At 40.8% G+C, this 15,782-nt stretch overlaps 2 protein-coding genes and 2 non-coding genes across 11 annotated transcripts; all 4 read left to right on the top strand.

The window, feature by feature from the left end:
- Positions 1 to 411: 411 nt before the first annotated feature.
- Positions 412 to 8,757, top strand: naca (nascent polypeptide associated complex subunit alpha). Of its 8 annotated transcripts, none has more exons than XM_058642757.1 (10): positions 413 to 550; positions 1,365 to 1,439; positions 4,194 to 5,932; positions 5,975 to 6,626; positions 7,098 to 7,183; positions 7,432 to 7,509; positions 7,612 to 7,758; positions 8,074 to 8,202; positions 8,286 to 8,408; positions 8,643 to 8,757. In XM_058642757.1, exons 2-10 carry the CDS (start codon positions 1,370 to 1,372, stop codon positions 8,655 to 8,657), a joined length of 3,039 nt encoding a protein of 1,012 aa, XP_058498740.1. In that variant the 5' UTR covers positions 413 to 550; positions 1,365 to 1,369; the 3' UTR covers positions 8,658 to 8,757. The 8 variants fall into 8 exon arrangements, with proteins under 8 accessions (XP_058498738.1, XP_058498740.1, XP_058498741.1 ...); XM_058642758.1 differs by having other exon boundaries at positions 4,194 to 5,974; positions 6,083 to 6,626; XM_058642755.1 differs by having other exon boundaries at positions 412 to 550; positions 4,194 to 6,626.
- Positions 7,287 to 7,360, top strand: LOC131469299 (small nucleolar RNA SNORD59). The gene has a single exon (XR_009241787.1). It is a non-coding gene; the product is annotated as a small nucleolar RNA SNORD59 (small nucleolar RNA).
- LOC131469298 (small nucleolar RNA SNORD59) lies at positions 8,489 to 8,564 on the top strand. The gene has a single exon (XR_009241786.1). It is a non-coding gene; the product is annotated as a small nucleolar RNA SNORD59 (small nucleolar RNA).
- Positions 8,758 to 10,535: 1,778 nt separating the features above from the next.
- On the top strand, positions 10,536 to 15,508 carry ptges3b (prostaglandin E synthase 3b (cytosolic)). Its single transcript, XM_058644292.1, has 8 exons — positions 10,536 to 10,742; positions 12,408 to 12,521; positions 13,066 to 13,129; positions 13,247 to 13,345; positions 13,472 to 13,561; positions 14,022 to 14,075; positions 14,198 to 14,225; positions 14,464 to 15,508. Coding segments are annotated over exons 1-8 (471 nt in total). The 5' UTR covers positions 10,536 to 10,740; the 3' UTR covers positions 14,484 to 15,508.
- Positions 15,509 to 15,782: the final 274 nt, after the last annotated feature.

Raw genomic sequence — 15,782 nt, 5'->3', positions numbered from 1 at the left:
GAAATATCATCAACAGAATTATGATATGATGGAATACTCTGTACAGTATGGTCATTGATAACACTGCCTTACTTTATTAAACTTTAAAATAAGGTTTGCCTATAACTGTCAGTGTTATGGAAATGTATTTATTATACATCTGTAAATATGACGTTTATGTGACTCCAGATTTTTGTCATTTGTTCACTCCAGTGTGGTTTGGATTTGGTTATATTGTCATTTGAAAATGATAATTTTGACAATGAAAATGGAATTATAAATAAAACGGTGCATTTGTATGTATCTTTTACCGTTTAAACGTCTAAAGGGAGCACAACGGTTGGACACCCCTGTTGTACATAAAGATATACTACAAATTTTATGGTCAGTAAACTAATCCGGGGTGATTTATAGAAGTCATACTCAAAGAAAACCACATATTTGTGGCCAAAATAAACGCGAGCCCAAAATAACCCGGAAGAAGAACGTGCCACTGTAAACCGGATATTACCGTGAACCCGGGGTTAGAAGTTCTCTCTCACAGCCATCTTGGATATAACGTCCTGAGTCGGTGAGTGTGTCTGCTGATAATCCAACATCATCCAGCCGTTTTCATCTTATTTATGTGCGTGACAGAGGTTTCATTGAGTCCTTAAAAGTCCTGTTAACAGACCGGTTTACTCATTTCTGCGTTATCGCCCCCCTGTTCGCTGATTTATGTGCCATTGTTTCACCGATTCCCAGCTCAAAATGGGCGAACATGGTGACTAACAGTTTACACCAGCGGGCCGTCCGGGTCGGGTAAAAACGTGACGTTTGTCGGTGTGACAGCGATCTGGTCGTTTGAAGCGTTTCAGATTATGTGAAGAAATTGTGACGGGGTTTATTATTTTGTTCTCAGTTCTGTTTCTGTGGCGGCTAAGACTGGCAGTTAGCTTAGCACCCGCAGCAACATCAGACGGAGCTCATAAGCTAAAGCATGGTTATGACAAGTGCTGCTCATTCATGGTCTGAACTCGTTAAATGAGCCGTTGAGACATATTTCCATACGAGTTGAAATACAACGGTGCCCAAACTAACTTAGAATAGGTAGGTTTCGCCTGTCTGAATCTGTATCAGCGTATTATTATAATGCGGCCACTGTTACCCTTGTGAGCTTATAACTTGGATTACAAGTCTAATTTATAGTAAATCGCGAAGTATTAATATATGGAAGTTGGAGTCTATTATTCAATCATCTTTGTCTATAATGTTTATTTCTGATTTGTTGAATAACAATGGAATTTAGTGAGAATCAGTTAAGAGGCAACACCTATATCATCAAATTATATTATTGGTGTACTTGTTTGCACTCACACTCTGTTTTCATTGATTGTTCTCACTAGCAACCATGCCTGGTGAAGCCACAGAAACGGTCCCAGTCACCGAGCAGGAGATGCAGCAGCCTCAAGTGGAGACTGGTATGTATATTTTAGCTTTACTTGCTTGCATTGCTGTAATCAAAGGGGTCCTTAAACTCTAAATGTGTGATATTGGTCTACAAATATGCCTGTGAAAGTTTATCTGTTTAGGTAAGGATCAAATTTGGTTGGCTGGATCATTATTTGCTTCAAGGCTTTGACACAGCTGGTTGCACACTGAGTTGACCTAACAGGTGATAGGTTTTTTTTGACTGTCACTGGCCATGTGTTGTAACAGAGTTTTTCATCAAGTAATTTACGGTGGTAATGTTGCTGAGCACACTTGAAAAGAGTTATCCAGGACCCCTTTTTTTATTTTTTGAACTCACAATGGAGTGTCGTGTCTTGCACTGACAACTGGATTTAGCACACAATGCATGGTGTTCAGCGTGGTGTTCTGTGCACAATAAATGACTTGAAAAACCTGTGTTTTGCAGATTGCTAATAGCATTGTTTGTTAGAGTGCTGATTGTCCTATTTCATTGGATTGTAATCTGATTTTAAAACCTTGTTTTTATAACCACATGTGTTAAGGATAATGACTAACTTTAGCCAATAGTTTATTAGTATACTATCTGGATTTTTCTTGATACATTTTAGTTAAAGACAATTTCCTGGATTTGTCAGGCAGGGTGTTGGAAGTATTATAATAAAATTTGCATTAATAACATTGAATCATAATTGTTCACAATCATGCATGTGCTTGATATGTGTGAAAGTTGCATATTTTTCACTGCAGTGAAGGTTTTCTTGTAGAACTGGTCTGTAAATGGGTGGAGGAGGTCTTGCTCAGGGGTGGGGCGTAGATGACTATACCAACTGATCAGTTGCAGCTGGCACCAGTTAAATGATTAACCGGCTAGCCCATCAGTCAGCTGTAGCAGTTCCAACTAAATGTATAAATACCAATAGGAAACACAACTACACACATGTACTACATGTTTTATTTTCACTGCACATTACCTGTGAAAAACAGTCACAGACCTATAACCCAACTGGTCTGTGTACAAAGAAGTCACTGCACTTTAATTCTGGTTAGGTCAGAATTCGATTTGATGATTTATTTAGTATGTCATATTTAGGCAGATTTGAATACAGTAATGTCCATCTGTATTTGTTCTTGGAGTCATTCCAGAAACCTGACTATTAAGTAGCTTGAAGTGTCACATGGTTAGTAGTAGTGGGATTTTGATTAACTTGGATTTTTCTACGTGAAACTGGATCATGGAAAAACGCCTGAGTTGACAGTACAATTTAATTGGAGGCATTAATTAAGATTGTCTTGAACAGTAAATTGATGGTGTGTGTGGTTCTAATCTCACATTTGGTCACTGCATGGATGGACACTTTTTCTGTGTACCCAAATCCACCTTTCTTTTTTCCACTGGTGAAGTCAAAAGCCACTTCCACACGGCTGAACTTTTCCCACAAACTCATTTTGTTTTGGGTGTGAAGCACTTTTGTTAACTCACTTGTTGTGATAAGCTCTAAGCACTTTGAGCTCCTCCAAACAACTTCTGCAATTTCCCTTCCTTGTTAATCCAGTTATACCTCCATCAGCTACAGAAGTATCGGCTACTGCTCCTGAGAAAGCTGTTCCTAGTGTGAACAAAGAAATCTTTCTGGAGAATCCTTCAGAAACTTCTGTTTCTGCTCAAGAGATAAGTTCCCCAGAAGAAGCAAGCATTGATCAACCAAATGGTGTAGCTGCAAGTCAAAAAATTGCGAAGCAAACAGAAGAACATGTCTTGGCAAACATGTCTGTTTCACAGCCAGGGACGACTGCTGACGCACCAGGGGGTTCGGCTGGATTACAAGATACTGAAGAGACCATGCCTCCAGTCGAGGGTCCAGAAAAAGAGATTAAAAGTCAGCACTCGGTGGTTGAGGCAGAAGTATTGTCGGGCGAAGATGTTAAGCTGAGTTCAGCTGAAGCAAAGGTCTCTAAAGAGGAACAGGGAACAGTGGCAGAAAAAAATCTTGACGATCCCAAACCATCTGTTTCTGCTGTCAGTGCAAACAGTGAGGATGGGAAGATTGCAGAACAGGATCCAATTAATCTTTGCTTGAAAGCGGCTCAAGAAGAACTGTCTGGTGATGTGAACATCGGTGTGGCAACTCAAGAAGAAAATCTTGACAAGAAAGAGCCTGTTATACTTCTTTCCAAGGCCATTCAGTCTAAGGAGACCTCCAAAGGTCAAGGCCCACCTATTTCCACTCACCATCTGTCAGGTTGGTTTCAGCAGCCTATAGTTCTTTCCCCAGTGCTTTTTACTGTATCTGAATTCCCCATTGCCCCACTTGACTTTTGGTCAGGACATTTTCGATGTCTTGACATTATATCTGCTTATTGTCCTGTAATCTTATCTAACAGGGAAAAACATTTTCAGGCAGCTGCTGTCATACAGTGTCATCACCACCAGTCAAATCCTGTTGGATAATATGACTAAAAAAATTAATCATAAAAGCTTAGATATGTTTAAGTATCATCATATTGGATTACTGATCCTGTGTGCATTTTGTTCTATGGTATCTGTTTCATTGTAAGTGCATCCAGATTAGGTGTGGAATGTTTTGTGGAAATATGCAGTATGTACTGTGTATTTTGAGTGACATTTTGCATCACAGGGGCAGGTCCTTTTTCTAACACTAAAATAGATTTCTGCATCTTGGATTGTGATAATTTAACCCGCATGAGTAAAACTTCAAAATGACCATAAAGAAGTTTTAAAGAATCTATTCATTTCTATTCAGCTACACCTCCCCAGGCAGCTTCTGGCCCTGCTAAGCCCAAAGGCAAAGATGCCAAGAGTGTGCAGGGTTCCTCTGCCCCAAAGGCTGTCCCTGGCAGAAGAAAACGCTCTTCTATGTCTGCCTCTTCCGCCTCTCCCACCTCACCAAAATGTACTCCCTCTACCCCCATGTCCCCTGTGACCTCTCCTCTAGCCTCCTCACCTGCTAGTTCTGCTAACCGCTCCACCCCAAAAGTTGTGAAGGCTGGCAAACAAGTAAAAGTTAAAAAAGCAGAAGCATTTGTACCTGCCCCTGAAGAGGGCAAGGTCACAGCAGCAAACGAAGCTGAGACTAAGAAACCCTTACCACCTGCAACAAAGCTTGAAGCAGCACCAGCTGCTTTTAGAGTGACCTCAAAGCCTGCTGTAGCAGCACCAGTTTCATTTTCAGATACTGTCGCAGTTAGTCCTCCTAAATCTTTCGAAGTTAAAACGGCTTCATTAAAAGTTGTTGATGATGACCTCCCCCCACTTATCCCACCTGAGAAGCCTCTAAAAATGACATCTGACGCTGATAAACCAGCTCCTACTGAAGCTGCTAATGAGAAACAAACTCCTGCCAAAGCTAAACCTGTTGCGGAGGCCAAACCTGCCCCTGTTCAGGCAGCTAAGCCTGCCGCAGAGGCTAAAACTGCTCCTGTTCAGGCTGCTGAGGCTAAAGCTGCCAAGCCTGCATCAGAGATTAAAGCTGCCAAGCCTGCAGCAGAGACTAAAGCTGTCTCTGTTAAAGTCGCCAAGACTGCAGCAGAGGCTAAAGCTGCTGCTGTTCAGACCGCCAAGCCCAACACGGAGGCTAAAGCTGCTCCTGTTCAGGCTGCCAAGTCCGCTGCAGAGGCTAAAACTGCTCCTGTTCAGGTCGGCAAGCCTCTCGTAGAGGCTAAAGCTGCTCCTGTTCAGGCTTCCAAGCCCATTGCACAGGCTAAAGCTGCTCCAGTTCAGGCCACTAAGCCTGCCGTAGAGGTTAAAGCTGCTCCCGTTCAGGCCGCTAAACCTGCCATGGAGGCTAAAGCTGCCTCTGTTAAAGCTGCCATGCCTGCAGCAGAGGCTAAAGCTGCCCCTGTTAAAGCCACCAAGCCTGCTGCAGAGGCTAAAGCTGCTCCCGTTCAGGCCGCCAAGCCTGCAGCAGAGGCTAAAGCTGCTCCCGTTCAGGCCGCCAAGCCTGCGGCAGAGGCTAAAGCTGCTCCCGTTCAGGCCGCCAAGCCTGCGGCAGAGGCTAAAGCTGTTCCCGTTCAGGCCGCCAAGCCTGCGGCAGAGGCTAAAGCTGCTCCCGTTCAGGCCGCCAAGCCTGCTGCGGAGGATAAAGCTGCTCCCGTTCAGGCCGCCAAGCCTGCTGCGGAGGCTAAAGCTGCTCCCGTTCAGGCCGCCAAGCCTGCTGCGGAGGCCAAAGCTGCTCCCGTTCAGGCCGCCAAGCCTGCTGCGGAGGCTAAAGCTGCTCCCGTTCAGGCCGCCAAGCCTGCTGCGGAGGCCAAAGCTGCTCCCGTTCAGGCCGCCAAGCCTGCTGCAGAGGCCAAAGCTGCTCCCGTTCAGGCCGCCAAGCCTGCTGCAGAGGCCAAAGCTGCTCCCGTTCAGGCCGCCAAGCCTGCTGCAGAGGCCAAAGCTGCTCCCGTTCAGGCCGCCAAGCCTGCTGCAGAGGCTAAAGCTGCTCCTCCCGTTCAGGCCGCCAAGCCTGCTGCAGAGGCTAAAGCTGCTGCTCCCGTTCAGGCCGCCAAGCCTGCCGCAGAGGCTAAAGCTGCTCCCGTTCAGGCCCCCAAGCCTGCCCCTGTTCAGGCCGCCAAGCTCGCTGCAGAGGCCAAGCCTACCCCTGTTAAGGCTGCCAAGCCTGCGGCAGAGGCTAAAGCTGCTCCCGTTCAGGCCGCCAAACCCGCTGCAGAGACTAAAGCTGCCCCTGTTAAAGCCGCCAAGCCCACTGCTGAGGCTAAAGCTGCCCCTGTTAAAGCTGCCAAGCCCACTACTGAGGCTAAAGCTGCCAAGCCCGCTGCAGAGGCTAAAGCTGCCCCTGTTCAAGCTGGTAAGCCCACTGCTGAGGCTAAAGCTGTTGAGGCAAAACTTAAATCTAATGAGGTTCCAAAACAAGTTAAGGAAAAAGCTGCTGTCCAGCCTGCTGCAGAAACTAAACCAGCTGAGGTTTCCAAGTCTGCTCCTTTGAAGGGTGAAAAGCCAGCACCTGAGGCCAAATTGCCTGAGGTAAAGGCTGCACCTGCAGAGGTTGCTATGCCAGCCAAACCAGCAACTGAACCTGCCCCAGCTCCCCGTAAACTTACATTTGCAGAGGCTGTTGCAAAACCTGCTCCCATTAAAACTGAGGTGATCAATCCAACTCTTTCTGAACCCATTTCGTCACCCAAACCTGCCCCCACACCAGCCAAAGTGGAACCTGTGATCAACAATGATGAGGGTATTTTCTTCTTTCTCTCTTTCTGTGCAATCTGTTTTTTCCAACTGTCACTGCAACCTGGGAAGTGCTGAGATTACAAAATGGACTCTATATTTAACTGAGAGGTTACCTAGTTGGCTACATGGTAGGCTTGATTTGGAAACGTTAGTTCTGTATTAGCATATTGTCATACTCTTGTGTACCTAAATAAGTAATGTGACATGTCTGCCACTTTTTAATGACAAAGTGTTTTGTTGCCCTGGTATATATGGTATATGTTTGAAGTGGAAATCGCACAGGAAGGAAGTACACGTTATGTTGGATTTTGTGGTTAAAGAGCTCTAATCATCAAGACTCTAAAGATTAGAGCTGAAGATGCAGATACTTGTTACATTTCTTTTTATTCCCTGTGAATGATGCAGAATAACATTCAGGTCTTCATCTCTGTAAAATGCCTTGAAACTAAATTTGGTCTCCTGTTGGTTTCTGTAGGATCTGGCACCGAGTCGGACAGCGATGACTCAGTCCCTGACCTGGAGGAACAGGACTCTGCACAGACCCAGACACAGCAAGCTCAGGTGAGTGTTCAGTTTTGTCTTGAATAATTTTGCTTGCTTGTGCCAAGATGTTCAAAACGCATCTACTGGTTATAATTTTGAGCAGATGCTGTAGGTCTGTGACTCTTCCATGATTATTTACACAGTGACTTTCGTTCTTCTGAGTATACTGAAGCCAACCTTTCTGTCCTGAGAAGAGAAAATGATTGATGAGCAGGTCCACATGTAGTTATTGGCATTTAATGTTTCTGAATATTTTTTTCCTACAGCTTGCAGCAGCTGCTGAGCTGGACGAGGAACCTGTCAGCAAAGCCAAACAGAGCCGCAGTGAAAAGAAAGCACGAAAGGTAACCATCCTAATTCAATTACTTTTCAACAACTGTATTTATGGTTTCATTGTAATAGCTAAAAAAGGGCATATTTTTAGAGATGCTATCTTTTTCTCACAGGCAATGTCAAAGCTTGGTCTGAGGCAGGTAACAGGAGTCACCAGAGTCACAATTCGCAAATCGAAGAACATCTTATTTGTCATTACTAAACCAGACGTCTACAAGAGTCCTGCATCAGACACATACATCGTCTTCGGTGAAGCTAAGGTATGTTATTTGTGGCGTTACAAACTGCATATGTCCTTGTGCCTTCTTTTTCTACTAAATGGTAGGTATTAACATTACAAAGGAAATGTTTTGGCATCCTTTAATTCATCCTGCCATATTTATAAAATACATTTTAACTGCCAAATTGACATAATTTGTCCCTCCTTATTGGTTCAAGTGTTTCCCTTAATATTTATTAGGGGTACTTTTTTAGTACCCCTAATAAAGGGTAGAATACAATCTAAATGTGTGAAATTGTCCTCAGCTAAAATATTTTTTGTAATTTGAAATTTTGCTCTCTGTCTTGCACTCCAGATCGAAGATCTTTCCCAGCAAGCCCAGCTGGCCGCTGCAGAAAAATTCAAGGTACAGGGAGAAGCTGTATCAAACATCCAGGAAAACACACAGACGCCAACAGTACAGGAGGAAAGCGAAGAAGAGGAGGTCAGAAACGTTTTATTAAAATTGGGTTAAACACTGATGAATTTTTATCATATGATGCGCTTACAAGTTGTTTGTTTTCATAGGTTGATGAGACCGGCGTTGAGGTCAAGGACATTGAACTCGTCATGTCGCAAGCCAACGTGTCGCGGGCGAAGGCTGTTCGCGCCCTGAAGAACAACAATAACGACATTGTCAATGCTATTATGGTAAGACTTACTTGTATTTTAATGGTTTTGAATATTTTGTATAAACAAATCATGTTCAGCGGTGTGGTCATATGGAGGACTCTTCAGTGATGATTGATATACAGTGACTTTCGTTCTTCTGAGTTTACTGAAGCCAACATTTCTGTCCTGAGAAGAGACTCTTAACTAGAAATAACTTTAAAAAAACAAAACAACAAAAAAACCCACTAACAAGCCTTTTTCTTCTATTTGCAGGAGTTGACAATGTAATGGGACCCTGTCAACACAGAAAGGTTGCTGATTTAAACTAAGCTTGTTTATACAATTTATACCCAAGATGGAAATAAAGTTGTGGCTTGATAAAATGAAATTTCTGTGTTTGCTGTTTATTTTTAAATGGAAGTGCTTTTTGTTGTTGATGTATTCTTTAATTTGACTACACCCATGTCACCAGTTAACCACCACATGGTGATCATACCTTTTGGATGCCTGGCGTTGAAGAAGACACCAGCATTCAGAACCGTATCACTAACCCCATATATTGATATTTATGCACAAGACATTTTTGGTTAAAGGGGAACATGTTAACCACATGTTTTCTGTCCACTTTGAGTTCAACTTTCATTCATGGGTTAATTGTTTGGCAGGAAGGTAAAGGTGTCTTAATTCAGTCTTTCACTGTCAAAGTGTGAAATGCATCATTTGACCTGTGGGGTCCCTTAAAATATTCTGACAGTCACTACAATGGCAATAGGCAAGCCTTGCAGTTTCCTTTTAGTGATACATTTACTCTGAAGAGTAATATTGGCAGACTTTCAGTAATGGTTTTATAGAGAGCCTTAGTCCATGATACCTGTTCAGCAACGTATGATTTTATGCAATTTGTGTGTGAGCTCTAGTAATTCCCACAAACTCCCGACATGACTACACCCATTTTAACCCAGCAGTGAGTCGTACAGCGTTATGCCATGCTATCTGCAAGCCTGGCCCTCTTTGAATAGGGCACAGTGATATAAAGCAAGACTCAAGATGGATGCCAACAGGGCTTTAGGAGAAAAAAGTAACTTAATGTTGAATTAAATAGTTAAACTGAATTGTGTAGTATGTATGATAGTGATACAGTTGAAGCAATAACATGGTAGGAATAAGTATTTTATTTAGTGTTGATGTGAGATCTACATTGTACAGCATCATGGTTTAATAACACTTGTAGGTGATTTTTCAAAATTTTCTGCTGAGAGAAACATTTGTGGTTAAAACGTTATAAGATGTACTGATGAACAGGATATGACATCAAATTAAATTATATATGAAAATTAAATGTTTTTTTCAGGGCCATGAGTCCTTGGCTCCCTGGATTGTTCAGTTATCCATTGTTGACATAACATAAAATCTATCACACGTAAAAAACTAAACAAACCAAATTATGTCAATTGATTTTGAATAGAAGGGAATGGAGAAGTGAAATAAAAAGTCTGGAAAGGTAGTTTCCATATACCAGAGGCAAGTGTTGTTAGTGTACACACACACACATCAGCACATGTTAGAGTGACTGGACTTCCGTTCCTTCCTTAGTTCCGTTAAAAGGTCAACATCATTATTATTATTTTATTATTATTATATTATCGTTATTATTATTGTAATAACAATAATAAAAATCGTCTCCGTTTTGGCGTGCAATCCAAGATGGCGTCCTTCCTGTAGGATTCACAGGTAAGTCGTCATCGACTTTTTTGACCGTCCCCACCTAATGAACGTGAGTACCAAGTTTCGTTCATGTACGTTAAACCCGACAGCAGATGACCTAATATTTGCGTCCGGTTTTAGCTCCGCCCACTTTCATTTTTTTGACGCGCATTCCCCTAACCACTAATTTTTCACCATATCTGATGCAGTTGCAAAAATTGGTGAGTTTTGGGGTATGTTCATGGGCTCAAAAACGCGATTCATTGTGAGGAAGGATAATAATAAGAATAACTCTAACGGTTATTTATAATAATTTTAATAATATAATAAATGTTGTATTATTTTATAATAATACAACATTTATTTATTTGAGGTGACGGTACCGGCTGGTTACTGACTGAGGAGACGTTTAACCTCCTTCACGTCACTTGCAGCTGTGGCTGAAAAGCTCTAGAAACGTCTAGTACGTCGTAGCTGCGTCAGCGCTGCTATTCTCCTACCGACATACGCAAAAAGTTCCGCAGTGTTTGAGTCCACTGGGTTGAGGCGTTTGCATTAGCTGCGTGTGTGTGTCTGAGAGAGTAGCCTTCCCTGTGTTTGTAGGCATCGGCGTTTCCTCTCACGGCACTATCTCCTCTTCGAAAAGAAGCTCACTTCAGGACCAGACATGTAAGTTATGGAAAGTTGACGTAAGGACACAACGGAGCGGCAGACAGAAAGAAAGAAAGAAAGAAAGAAAGAAAGAAAGAGGGAGATTGCAATAGAACAACATGGTTTGCTAGCTGGCCAACGTTAGCTGTGTGTGCACATGCTTTCATTAAGGCGGGAGGTTGGCCTGTTCTTAGTTCACTGTGAGCTAACGGTAACTCTCTTCTTAAAACGGGTTAAATTATGTAATTTAGAGCCGCATTAATGAAGCCCAACCCGTTTACCGAATACTGACGGGCCACTTTAGCCTGTGGTTTGTGTCAGGTGCACCGCATGGCTCAAGTAACGTAGCCGCTAAAGTCAGCGTTGTTAGCTTGATCAGCAGAGTGTTCATTGATCTTAGGATTTGCACCGGCTATGTGTCAGATGTCACAATATCGCCGTTTAAAAGGGAAATAGTGAATGTTAATAAAGTTAAAACCAGAAAACTGGCTTATTCTCTGAAGTTGTGAAGGCAACGAGGAACGTGCAGGGCTACATTTGATTAACGCTAGCCTTAAACTGGCTCGTAAGAGGATTTAGTTAACGAGGCCATAATAACACCATTGCAATGCGATTGACTCTTAAATATATGAAACATGACATCTATAGAAACTATATAGTTTTCTATGCACTAAAATAGAACTCCAACTATTATTTTCTTAATCTCGATTAACCGAGTATTTGTTTTAGTTAGGAAATGTGATTTAAAAAGGAAAATGATTAAGTTGCAATGATTTTTTTGCTATATGGAGCAAAGAAGTCATTGAAACCAGAAAATATTCAAATTTAATAAGCTGAAAGATCAGAGAACTTGTTTTAATTATTGAAAAAAAACCACACAAACAGATTCATCGATGATCAAAATAGTTTATTAGAAATAGAATAATTAAATAATCAATAATAACAATAAAGTTGTAGTGGCCCATTAGCAACTCAAAAAGGCCACAGCGGATGCTGACAATGGGTGTGGAAACGATTTAAAAATGGGATCTAACAGTACAAAATAAGTCTTTTTTTCGCTATAATGTATTATTTTATGTAAATTGTCTTAATTGATTGATTTATCAACTCAGTTCTAAAGGTAATAAACATCTATTCACACTTTGATTCTCACGTATTGTCACGTAGAGTCTGCACTTAACCTACTCCCTTCTTCATGTGTTTGGACTGCTGGTGGTAGCCATCATCGGTCAAACCATGTTTCGAAACCAGTCGTGTTCTTTCTGTGAGGCAACGATATTAACCGTCACTGACTTTACTTGAATATGGAAAAACCTGAGACGAACCCATCTTAACCATCTTGTGAATGTGACTTTCTGTAACCGGATGCTTTGTGGCAACTAGATACATGGGTTTACTGATGGAAGGCTATTGTGTTTGAAGACTTGGACACCTGTTGTGTGTTTTCTTGTCCATGTTGTAGATCTGATCACTAAATGTGTCGAAAGAATTAAAAAGGTTTAAGTCATGATGGGCCTTTTCAAGCAGGCCCACAATTTCTATAACACCTGCAGTTCTGGGCTATACATTTAATTTGATTTAATTACACGGTCTACTATATATATGGTTGTCTTGAAAAATCACTTGTGCTTAACTTGTGTAACATACTGTACATTAATATTGTGGTGTCTTCTGTCTTCACAGGCATCCAGCAACTGTCTACTGGTACGATAGGAGGGACTCTGTTTTTATTGAGTTCTGCGTAGCAGACAGCAAAGATGTAGAAGTCACTTTTGAAAAATCAAAGTGTGTTTTCAGGTATGTTTGTCCTCACTCTGGCTATAAAAAACCGACACTCAGTGTGTATTTAAGTAAACTGTTGTTTGTTCCATTCAACTTCTGAAACAGTCATGTTGATGCTCCACTTGATGGGTCCTCTAATGTCTTCTGTAAGCTGTTCTTCACCATAACAAATATCAATCATGTTTAACTGTATTGTACCCACTGTCACGGTGTACTTGAAGTCAAAGACAAGAGCAGCATCTAGATTCAGCCAATGTAACAGGAAATTAGATGCCGGAAGAGAAGGAGGCAGATAGTGGACTTGTCCTCCAAATTAAGCCCACATCCATTAATTTATTAAAGCACTAAGATTTATGTACATGCTTCATAAAGACTAGCATAATAAGAATCTCAAATGTCCATAAATACTGCATTGTCATCAAGAGAGCAGTTGTAGTTTTACTTTTCCAATGATTTGTAGATTCTGAGTCGTGAATTTCTGGAGTAATATTGCACCTTTACAATCACTAAGTTTTAAATCTGTGTTTGGCTTACAGCACATTTGTTTTGTACTCCATAGTTGTCTTGGAGCTGGCGTCAAATATGAAAATGAAATAGACCTTTTTGACGCCATCGAGGAAAATGTAAGTTGCTATCCAAGTCATTGCTTTGGTTAAATCTGTATGTGCTGATTTCTACAGTATGTATATGGAATTGTGCAGCATTTTGATCACATACTTCTGTGTTTATTCCTAATCCAGGAATGCAACCACAAGCGGACAGGTCGATCAGTGTTGTGCATATTACGAAAGGCACAGCCAGGGAAGCCTTGGCTGAGGCTAACAAAAGACAAGACTAAGGTCAGCAATACACAGAAAAACACAATTAAATTAAATGGACAGTGTGTGTCATGAAGTAGAATAATAAAAATTGGAAAAGAGATTGCTTCAAATCCTTTCTAAGAGACTTTGATTTTCCTTTCACAGCTGAGTTGGCTTCGCGTCGACTTCAACAACTGGAAAGACTGGGAGGACGACTCAGATGAGGAGATGGGCAACTCCAGTAATTTCTCAGACGTAAGCACTCTGATTAACATGGATTCAATTATACATAATGACTTAAATTGGTCTGCTTAAACATAAACATAAGACTGTTGAAATGTTATCAGTAATAAAAAAACAAACAACACAAGTACTGTTTGAAGGCTTGTGTTAATTTTGGTAGAATGGTTTAAATTAGCATTTTTTTAATGTTTCCATTTCTTTTATGTATATTTTAACTATTATACTGGACTATTACTCCGTATATTAGTAAGATAAAGATTCTGTTGCAGGGGTTCATTGAGACCTAATGTGTATTTTTCTAATGTATAGTTTTACAGCTTTACTCATTAGGAGTTTTAAGAAATCTTAGATATGCACAGAATAAAATTTGTTTCCATAGGCATCCCTGAGAAAGTGTTACTCACTTATGAGCCCTAACAGAAGAAAGTAAGTCTTATGATGTGATATTAACACAAATAATATGATATTGCAGCTGATGAACAACATGGGAGGTGACGAAGACCTAGATCTAGAGGGTCCAGATGAGGTAAGAAATCTTTATAATAAAATTTAGAAGCATTAAAGTTGTATGTGAAGATACATTCACTGGCTGTAATTTCTTGATAATGTGTAACATTATTCCTCCCTGTACCCTTTTATCTTTTTTAGGATGAGTCTGCAGATAGTGATGATGAAAGTAAGTCACAATTGACAGCTTCCTTTCACATGAAATTTCAATTAAATATATTTATGTTTGTGGTCCCAGCATGGCAAAATGGCAAAAAGTTGAAGGGGTGCGGATATTTATGCAACCCACTGTGTGCGTGTATGTATGTATATATGTATGTATGTATGTATGTATGTATACACACACACACAGTAATGGTTAGTGCTAAAGTGAATAAAGCACTCACTGTTATTTATTTTGCTTTCAGAAATGCCTGATTTGGAATAGAAGACTGTAAGACTCTGGAAGTGAAATGGAAGAACATGAGAACGAGGAATCTTAAGCAAATGTATATCTTAAAATTGAAGGCAGTGATAAACAACTGTACATATGAGTCAGTACTAGTCATGTTTAAATCCATATTCTTGGCTCAAAACTTGTGACCAATCAGTCCACTGAAGGTTGATATGCATGGTATTGTACAGAGCAGCTATCTCCACTTCCATTTGCTGTACTGCACCTTTATGGGTATCTTGATTTACTGTTCAATAGTACATTGAAGCACATTATTTGTTGGAAAAGCTGTATAGTTGTCCTCCACTGAGCAATATGCTTTACAAGAATTGTAATTTGTTTTCAAATGAATTATGGTTTAAAACGATTAGGCCCACCTTTTCCTGATGTGGTTTTAAATTAGTCCAGTGATGTTTTTTTTGTTTTTTTTCTTGTGATTTAAGAAAACACTAGATGTGTACATCAAATGATTTGGTTTCATTTACTGATTGGGTTCCTCTAAAGCCTTCCATGTCCTGTGAATTTTCCAGGATGCCCGTCTCTCTGTTTCTGTAGCTTAACCTTCCAGCTTACATGTTTCCCTTAACTTCTTGTTTCATGTTCGCAAAATACTTTGCATCTTCCCAGTGATCATCCCTACATTGGTAATCTGAAGGAACATCACATACTGTATGTATCTTAACAGTTTTTCTCTATATACCTTCCTAACACAGACACACACACACACTCTCGTGTTAGACTGCTGAAGCAAGGTGTGATGTTTTACAGCTGATGAGGAAGAGGCTCGACGTTTGTTTTGGGCCTCAGCCTCAGGTGTGGTATGTTGCTATTCTCCAGGTTCTTTCCATGTGTTCACCTAGAATAGATCCTCACTCGTCGGTGAGGGAGTGTTAGAACGACGAGGCGATGTGTAATGACCAAATTATATTTGCTCTGTTAATAAAACTGTAAGGGGAGACAATGGCGGCGGAGATTCTTTTTTTATTGTCTACATCTTTCTAATAAACTGTTCAAGAATCGTTTTAAATGTCTCTTTTTTTGTGAATTATAGTTTCCTGAGAGAGAGACGCTCATGATTTGTTATGGTCTGTATTGGACATAATTTACTGGACTTAATTTGTGCACATGTGCAATATATAAATACAACAGCTGGTGGTAGTGATGGACTACCATATAATTTTTTTTAGTTTTTGATCCCACAGTTGCAGGTTATTAGAAACAACCAAAACATTCCTGCCATGGATGGATAAAGAGAGAGTGACTAACAAAACACCCAGACTAAAAGTGTCTTAA

Source organism: Solea solea, chromosome 11, assembly GCF_958295425.1.
Source record: "Solea solea chromosome 11, fSolSol10.1, whole genome shotgun sequence".
NCBI classification, from domain to species: domain Eukaryota; kingdom Metazoa; phylum Chordata; class Actinopteri; order Pleuronectiformes; family Soleidae; genus Solea; species Solea solea.
Note: the sequence above shows the minus strand (reverse complement) of the source record. Positions and strands in the feature narration are given on the sequence as shown.